General features: G+C 35.9%; 1 protein-coding gene across 1 annotated transcript; it reads left to right on the top strand.

Annotated features, from left to right (window-relative positions):
* The first annotated feature begins 340 nt into the window (after positions 1–340).
* On the top strand, positions 341–4,305 carry LOC149024116 (protein neprosin-like). Its single transcript, XM_089143417.1, has 6 exons — positions 341–547; positions 859–942; positions 1,066–1,206; positions 2,314–2,481; positions 2,618–2,671; positions 3,892–4,305. Exons 1-6 carry the CDS (start codon positions 341–343, stop codon positions 4,303–4,305), a joined length of 1,068 nt encoding a protein of 355 aa, XP_088999543.1.
* Positions 4,306–9,798: the final 5,493 nt, after the last annotated feature.

Genomic DNA, 9,798 nt, shown 5'->3' on the forward strand with positions numbered 1-9,798 from the left:
TGTCAACACTTTTCAACTATGATGAAAAATTCAAATTTGGACCATTTGCATTTCGAATTCCCAAATCATCCTAATTATCCTCTTCAATTACAACTTATGTCACTTAACTAGATGAACAAATCGAGTATATAAATAGGCCACCGTGTGTTGAATTGACCCTTCAACACGTTTTTCAAGTTCATAATGGCTTTTCTTGGGTGTGGTAAAGTGGTTTCTCAGTAACAAAGATTTGAAGGGTACCATCGCATTGTTATATTGATTAACTATACAAATTAGTTGGACATATAAATAGGCCACCAATGTATTGAATAGACCAGTAAACAAGTTTTCCCAGTTGACAATGGCTTTTCTTGGGGTGGCAAGTGGTGTTTCAATGACAAAGGGTTTCAAGGGTACCATCACATTGTTTTTACTTTTTCTGCATATTGTAGTTTTGAAAAGCTATGGAGCTGAAGCAAAACAGGCAATGGAGCAAACTAAAGATGAATTGGAGCTGGAAAGGGAACTTGAGAGTTTGAATGTTCCTCATTCTCTAAAGACCATTATAGTATGTTATCTGTACTTTTTTTTATCTCTTCTGTAGACCTATTGTAATCCATGGATGGTGTTTCTCTCTCTCTCTCTCTCTCTCTCTCTCTCTCTCTCTCTCTCTCTCTCTCTCTCTCTCTCTCTCACATACACGCACACACACATAGAGAGAGAGACCCGATGGGAACTTTGTATTGATTTTCACATTTCTTTTCTTATGCCTTTAACCGATAACAAATGGTACAAAAAAGGATACGAATGCAACAAGATAGCACGGTTTCAGCATTGGATATTTTAACCTTCTTACTTATTTGTCTCTTGATCTTGTAGACAGAGAACGGTTTTATTGATTGTGTTGATTTGAACAAGCAACCAGCTTTGTCTCATCCACTGCTCAAAGATCACAAAGTCCAAGTATGTTGTATTTCTCACCCATTTACTTGTTTTATTCACCTTCATTAACAAATCAAGACCGGGGGGCATATCTTATTAAATTATACGGAAATTTTGACTTTTAGTACTATAATTTCTTTGCAGATGAAACCAAGTGTTCTACCAGAATGGGGGGTAAATATAACTTCTTCAGCTGTTGAATCTTTGCTAAGTACTTTTGAACTTGAGGAATGTCCAGAAGGATCTGTTCCTATTCGAAGAACTTCGGAAGAAGATCTTTTACAGGCTAGCACTTTATCAAGAGAATTGATCACCAATTTCAACTGAAGCAATAGACACTTCCCTGGACAATTAGTAAGCAATCACCAACTCATATTCTATCTAATTCATGTCTCAAACTGAAACTTAATTAACCCATCTAAAAAGTGTTAACTATATTAACTATATTTTTTTAGCTGTCATTTAGAACTTCTAAGGTGTACCTAGTACACAAGACTAGTCACAATCAATCATTTTAAAGGTGTACCCATTGCACAAGACTAGTGATGTTGCAAAGTCCACAAAAGATGATAGTGTACCCAACTTCTTACTTGTACCATCCGGAAAAAAATAACTGTTTTAATATTTAAACCCACGACCACTTGTCTCTATAAAATAATCTTAACCGTTGCATCGTTCACCCCCCAAGGAGAATTTACAATTTGGATTCAAATGCAAATTAAGGTTCTTTTTTCTATCAATAAGCATGACTAGGGAAATCTATCTTCATGCAAACAATAGGGCATGACTAAGGAAATATATCTTGATTCAAACAATAGGGCTGCACTTAAACGGAATCAGACTAATTACCATTTATTAAGAGTATCACATGCTATAATGCCTTCTTACTGGTATTCAAAAATACTTAATGAAGACTTGACATTTATTTATTTACTTTTTTTCTTTTCTTTTTTGGGTTAAAGTCCTAACAAACTTGTGTGCTCAAAAAATGCTAAGCATCATATGGCAAAAAAAAAGACAATCAAACAATGCTTGTTGAGGAAAACTATGCAACTTTCAACTCTTCGACAAAGGTTGTTTTAAGGATTAAGTTTGTCATTTCCAGCTAAATCATATCTAGAAAGAAAAAATTTCCACATAACATAATTTTTAGGTATGGCTTCTACATCAAATCCAATGTAAATTGGAAAAAGAGTTAAAGTATGCTGATAAAATTGTAGGCACTGATTAATGCAAAACAGTCGCATGCTTTTCTTTTTTTTCTTTAGCAAAATAATTACATGGTTGCATGTATATACTGAAGTAGTTTTAAACTATAGCAATCGAAGGAAATGGGTTTTTATTATTCTTTCTACTGAACAAATTATTAACCTTTAGAAATTGAACATTTAGATTGCAGATGTTAACAATAATTGGCCGGGTGGTCCAATTCATGGAGCTTCTGCAACTTTTAATGTATACAATCCAACTCTTACAGACCGTCAGCAGTTTACAAATGTTCAAATTTGGATTAATGGTGGTCCAAATGAATCCCCCAATTATATAATGGCTGGATGGTCGGTATGTATTTAACAATCTAGATTTATTTGAACTCGTCCTTCACTTGAATCGTCGTCCCTTACTCGACTTTTTAGTTTATAGTCGATTGAATTTTTAATGTTATCTAACTTTATTTTCTACACTTCTTAAAAATCAGGTTAATCCAAGCTTATATCATGACCCAGAAACTCATTTATTTACATTTTGGACGGTATGTTTAATAGGTTGGAGTTCTTTAATTTGTTGTATCAAAACATGACTTACAATGGTTATTTTGCTTTTCTTTTTTTTTTTTTTCATTTTTTTTTCTTTTTTCCTCTCCTTTTTTTCCCTTTTTCTTTTCGGGGATCAAAAGACTTACAATGGTTGCTAACACATTATATTGTGGCTAATAATTCTTGCTCTTTTTCTACATTTTTTAAATTGATTGATAATACAATGTATCACTATAATTCAATAGGACATCAAATATGATTAGTCTTCACTTTTAACAAGAACATAAAGTTTTTTAGTTGTTAAATAATAATTAGGTTCTGTTTAGTACTTGAATTTCATTTTACATTGATAGAACTTAAGAAAGGTCTTCCTTTTTCTAAGTGCTAAACCGCTTTCTCTTTAGAAGCTTAAACAATGGTTTAACTTGTTAACTTTTTCTTTTGTTTTTTTCTTTATATTGTCTCTTCAGTTTTACCCTCTCTCAATCTCAATTAATAAGAATTTGTTATTTTCTTTTTTCCTAATATTTATTTTGGGAACTAAGGTTCACCCAAGCCAGCTTATTAACTCATTGATTACATCCTAAGGAGGGTAATTTTTACATATAATATTAAATACAAAGCGGGGCTTCTTCCTTGGACCCGAGGGAATTTGAACTTGACCATTCCATGTATATTTTTCTTTCCATAGGATAAATTCAATGATATGTGATAAATGAAGACACCATATATAAACATTTACGTTTATGAGAACCCTTTCCCTCTTTGCACTTTTTAATCTATTAATTTCTTGTATAAATAATTAAAATTGTTGGTTGTTGTATGTCTTTTTCACTTTTAATTTAACTTACTTTTTTGCGGGATAGAAAAAACTAAAATTTCATGGTGTGCAGGGTGATAATTACAAAAATGGGTGACATGATACTCACTGCAGAGGGTTTGTACAAACTCACAGATCAATTAGGCCAGGAATTCTTTTAAGACCTACTTCTAGTATTGGAAATAATCAGTTTGAGTTCCATCTCGCTGTTTAACAGGTATAACTTTCTTTTATCTTTTATTCCAAGTAAGTCATCGTAAAAAAAAAAGTTGCATATTAGCGGCATTTGTATCTCCTCTTTGTGATTGAGGATGCCAATCTCACATAGACAAGTGCTGTAAGAATAGGTCTCATACAATTAAATCGGTATATCTTTTGATGAAACTAAATCAACAGATTGCATTTAGATCATTGTTGGTAATTCTATTGATTGTTTTCTTACAAGATCGAAATACTGGGCACTGGTGGCTGCAACTTCATGGCATGTCCATTGGTTATTGGCCAAAGAACTTGTTTAATTCTTTAGCTACTGGTGCTAAAGGTAATTCTTGGGGAGGCATCGTAAGAATTGGTTCTAATGGAGAATACCCTAAAATGGGAAGTGGAATGTGGCCTAAACAACGATATGCATGTTTTTTACATGTGATTGAGTATTTGGACAAGAACTACATTGTCTCACATCCAAGATCAGGAGGAAGCGTAAATATTCGCGTGGACAACAAACGTTGCAATGATATACGATATAGTTATGACGATGTAGCACAAGTAGCTGGTATTAATGTTGGAGGACCTGGTGGACATTGTGGCTAATTTTTCTACTAAAATGTAATTAATGTTTATATGTTTCTACTTTGCCTTTTTTTATTATCATGAATAAATGAATATGTCTCCCTATAGATACACTATTGTGCCTTTTTAATTATTACCCATAATTTTGTATATATAATTATGCAACGCCTAAGAAAGTAGTCCGCTAGGCCCACAAACCCAAACAAAAATATCTAGCAGTAAGTGGCAGCACAATCACCAATTTTGGGGCAATTTTAGGTTAAAACATATATGAATCTAGAAGGAATTAGCGTGAGATTTTTAGATGGATGGAAAGGTCTAGAATTTTATTTTCTGACGCAATAAACAATGACCAATTTTCTATTTCCTTGGGGGAGTTATTCTCAAAGCCACCTCTCCACTTTGAAGCACATTGAAACTACTTAACCTTGGAGGAAACACAACCAACTTCCTCTTAGTCCCAACTTTCAATGTCCTATTATTGCCATTTTATAGTTTCAAAATTTTTTTATTTAATGGGGAAGTTAGCCAGTCGAACTAGGTAGTCATTTTCAAGTGATATTTTGGAATTGCCTATGCATGGAGGGATGTTCCCAATGCACTTTTATTTAAGCTCTTTATTATGAAAGAATTTAAGATATTGGAATGAAAATTGAGTTTGGCCTTTAGCTTTAGAGGAAAGACTTTTCTTTTCTATATATACTTTTTAGATCTTATTATAGGTTATGAGCACTTCGTCAAAGTGGAGATTGGAGAGTAAGTCGCCATCTGAATTTTACGAGGGAGTGAGATGCGAGAATGCAGAGGCACATGGAGACTTGTGCCCATGTTTGGATTGCTCCTACAAAGTCAAGTACTATTGAGGCAACGACGATCACCTTATGAGATTGTAATTGCTCTTGTGACCATTTGTTATATTCTTCTTATTGAACCAATTGATGGTGGTGCTGCTTAGTATTTTGAGCCTCTTTAAGATTTGACTTGACTAACTTTGGATAATCACAATTCAAAGTCATGGATAACTATAATAACTTTAATATTATGACTTTGATTTGATACTGTATGCTCCTTTCTCATTCTTGGATTATACTATATTGTTTTATTGTTATGGATTGACATTGAACCTAAATCCTGTATTGTTATCAATCCCACGGGTATTCGGGTGAGTCCGGATCCAGATTGGTGGGGTGTGACAGAAGTTGGTATCATAGGTCAGGTTCATTTTAAATCCTAAACTTAATACTATATAGTGGGAGCATCTTGAATCACCAATCCATAATGACTCAACTAGGTTAAAAGTGAATAATAGGTTTCAACCACTAATTTGAAACACACAATGGAGTGAATGAGCATAATGGAGCTAACTGAAGTAATACACAATAATCATATCAAACCCATGAGTCATATTGTCACACCCAACCCAGCCGGATCCGGTAATACACCAATATGGGGGTGATACACTACAAGATCTAGGTTCACGGCCAAATCCATAACACAACGCCTATAATATAATGAGTAAATTACACTGGCACCCCAAAATGGAGGCCTTAAAACACTGACACCCCACTTTATGTTTAAAAAACACAGACACCCAATTCAATAAACACACTAGTCCATTCTGTTAGTGAAACTGTTAACCCACTGTTAAATTTTTTCTAATTCCACAAATGCCCTTACTAAAATCTGAGAAGAAAAAAAAAAAACCCTTCATGGCTTTGTAGGCGGAAGAACGTACTCAAAAATTCTGGCTTCATCGGCGGAAGAACCTATTCAGAAATTCGCCCAATGTTCAGCAATGTTCATTCGCTGCTGTGGTTTTCATCGGATAATCGGAAGAAAGCTCTATTCACATCTACAGATGTTCTTCGTTGCTGTAGTTTTGATTGCAAAAGCTTTGAAGGCGGAAGAAATTTCAATCTGTCTGGCTTGTTTTCATCGCAAAACCTTCGAAGGCGGAGAAAATTACTTGCAATCTGTCTAGCATCAAACGTCTAGATGCAAAAAGATAATAAAGAAGAAAAGAGAAAAAGGAGGAAGAAGAGATCACCTAGATTCAAATCTGATCTTAAGAAAATTGCAGCAAATATAACTTTATGAGTCAAATAAAGCCTCTAGCAAGCCTTTAATATGACAAAATGAAGCAAGGCATAAAGAATATGTGCTTCTTGATTAATTGAACACCACCCTCTTGGCCTCTCTCTCTCTCTTTCTGTCCCCTCTTCCTTGCAGCAAACTAGAAATGTAAAATCAGAAAAAGAAAAGAAAGAAGAAGAAGAAAGAATGGTTGAATGGAGGGAGAAATGAGAAGTGAAATGGCCTCTCTCTCTTCTCGTCCCCTTCTTCCTTGTAGCAAACCAGAAACATAAAATCAGAAAAAGAAAAGAAACAAGAAGAAAGAAAGAAGAAAGAATGGTTGAATGGAGGGAAAAATGATAAGTGAAACCGTTGAAATCCCAATCGTGCACAGGGTTAGTCAGTTTTTTTTTTTTTTTTTTTTTTTTTTTGAGTAAATGAAAATAGATTTATTGGAGAACAAGTCAACGGTATAATAGTCTTTGTATAAATATGACTAACCAAGTAATAACCATTCTAACAGAATAGGACCTATGTGTTTTTTAAACATAAAATTGGGTGTCAGTGCTTTAAGGCCTCCATTTTGGGGTGCGAGTGTAATTTGCTCTAATATAATCAAAGAGCAAGTGACAAGTATTAATCAAGAAGTAAAATGTTATTATAGTTATCCAATATTTGAAATCAAAGTCATCATCCCAAATTAGTCCAATTAAATCAATTATCAGAGTTTAAGGAAAGGTTGTATATCAGCAGAAGTTTAAGTTTTTGAGAAGGGTCAAAAGATTAAGTAGCGCCCTCATCTATCGGCTGGATGAGAAGGATGCAACACAAAGATACAAGGGCAATTACTATGTCATGAGATATCTTCAGTGTCTCAGAATTGCTGGACTCCGTAAGCACAGTCCTAACAGGCACACGACTTGCCATACAGCTCTGTGTCCTCATTTTGGGTCCCTAGTAGGGCTCAAACGGTAGTGGACTTTCTAGCAGAACGGGGTCTTCATATCCTGCAATAATATCTAAAAAGAAAATGTACATAAAGGAGTATGAGTTAAAATAGAACTCAGTGAGGTCAACTAACCATATATCATGCATTCGTCACATATTTCCATAAAAAATCCATGTATAGTATATAATGAGATGATGAGTGAATAATTATGTATGCAAATATGCTCCTAATTCTAACAATGGGGTCTCTATGGTGGACACACATTAGTTATACACCAGTCTCTTCTAGGTGGTCTTACCGCTCTCCCTCATGACACTCAGCATATCTTTTGGGTTTTTTGCAGTAGTTGAGTCAAGTCACATCAAACCATGGCTGGAGATTAGGTCACCATTCTCTCACATCACCATTGGTCTGAGAGCTAGCGCGTGTTAGAGATAACCCTAGGCCAAACGCAAAGTCATAAAGTCTTGTACTACATGTGGTTCGGATATCTTCCCTCATGGCTAGTGCCTTTTTTATCCAATATCCTTCTCCACTTAGGAATAATATCCTTAATGGGAGGCATTTGTTAGATCTCATTCCTTAACCCTATGGTCATCTACATATGTTGGGGCGGATGCCTCTCATGTCTTCTCACAACACTCAAGCCATCTTTTGGATGCCTATTAGCCCGACCCTAATATATGTAGCTCTACCATCTCATGATGACAATGGGCCTGCTTGATGCTTACAAGGCCCAACCATTGTCATCATGGGTCACTTGGCTTCAATACCCTGGCAAAAAAGGTAGTAGTACTCATGGGTTCACTAGCCAACACATTTAGACACTTTTTTACCACGTACCTAGTCTAAGTGAATGTAAGGTCACTAAGGTAATGGGTGAACCCACAATCCTAGTTGGTATACAAGTATGGGTGGACAGTGTCCTACCATCCAATCCACACATTCACATAATTTCAATATCATAATTCAAGCAATTGTATTAATAAATAAACATATACCACATAACCTTGAGCAAAGTCACACGCGATTTATAATAGATTCAAGATAAAAGTGTAAACGAAGATTTAAACAACACTAATAAATGCACGGGATATGGCAACGTGTTTCCCTCACCTATTAATATTAACAATACTCTTCAAAGTCCTAAGAGATTCAACAAAGAGGGTGCAAGCAACTCAAAATAAGCCTAGAAACATGAGAAATCAAATGAGCAACAATCAAGATCCACCAGGGGTCAAAGGGGGCTAAACACACACCCAGACTAAGGGGCGGTTGATTAAACCTCCCAAGGCTGGTTGACCACCCTTGGTCGGCCACCCAACCTTAGGGCTACGACCGATTTCGTAGATTTCGACTCCATTTCAGAATCAACTCAAAATGGGGCTTTGGGGTCTTCAATAGAACACTAATAGGGTCCCCAAAAAAACCCTTCAATCACCCCAAGTAGTTCCCAAACAAAAAGACACAGTTTGGGCTCTTCGTGGACAATACATCTACCAATAAGTTACCACCAGTCATTCTTGGATGGCCCTTTCTAGCCACTGCGAGTGCTTGCATCAATTGTAGATCGGGTATCATGGACATATCATTTGGCAATAAGAAACTTAGAGTCAGCATCTTCAATGCATCCTTAAGCCCAAATAGGGATGAAGAGTGCTTTGTGATTAATCTTATTAATGACTTAGTGGCTGATTATACTCCGAACATGTTTATTGATGTTCCGCTGTAGCATTACTTGTCATTTGGGGAATTTGACCTAAATATTGAGGAAGTCAACACATTGTTGGACTCTTCCACTTCTTTGGAGCAATCACCATTCACATTTAGATTTGAGCCTCCACCTCCATTGGCTGCATCTCCCCAACCCTCATCCCTCATGAATCCCCCTAAGTTGGATCTTAAACCACTCCCTTCCAATATAAAGTATGCATTCTTAGGATATAGTGAAACCTTGCCTATCATTAATTCTTCTGATCTATTACCTAGGCAAGAGGACCAACTTTTAGGAGTGTTTTCTGAATTCAAGGCAGCCATTGGATGGTCCCTAGCTGAACTTAAAGGCATAGACCCTTCTATATGTATTCCTAGGAGAAATTGTGAGGATGAAGCGAAACTCCGTAGGGATACCCAGTGTCGTTTGAATACTAACATGAGAAAGGTAGTGAAAAATGGGGTAATTAACTGGTTAGATGACAGCATTGTCTACCCAGTCTCTGATAGTGAATGGGTCAGCCCTACTTAAGTTGTCCCTACAAAATCTGGCATCAATGTGGTTCCAAATGACAACGATGATCTTGTCTCAATTCTTACTGCTATGGGTTGGCATGTCGGCATTAGTTACCAAAAGTTGAACATTGTTACCAATAATGATCCACTTCCCCTTGCCATTTATTGACCAAATTTGGAACTCACATATTGGACATGCTTATCAAGTTAACGGTAAGCGATTTAAAGCTTTATGTGGATGGCCTAGCTTATGGCTAACTTAT

The sequence above is a fragment of the Hakea prostrata genome, chromosome 2, assembly GCF_041222555.1.
Source record: "Hakea prostrata isolate BN-2017 chromosome 2, UWA_Hpros_2, whole genome shotgun sequence".
Lineage (NCBI taxonomy): Eukaryota > Viridiplantae > Streptophyta > Magnoliopsida > Proteales > Proteaceae > Hakea > Hakea prostrata.

What these genes read in the sequence shown, in the direction of transcription:
- LOC149024116 (XM_089143417.1), top strand. Translation starts at nt 341, where the DNA reads ATGGCTTTTCTTGGGGTGGCAAGTGGTGTTTCAATGACAAAGGGTTTC. An exon ending in ATTCTCTAAAGACCATTATA is followed by an intron (nt 548 to 858) that starts GTATGTTATCTG and finishes TTGATCTTGTAG; the next exon opens with ACAGAGAACGGTTTTATTGA. An exon ending in TCAAAGATCACAAAGTCCAA is followed by an intron (nt 943 to 1,065) that starts GTATGTTGTATT and finishes ATTTCTTTGCAG; the next exon opens with ATGAAACCAAGTGTTCTACC.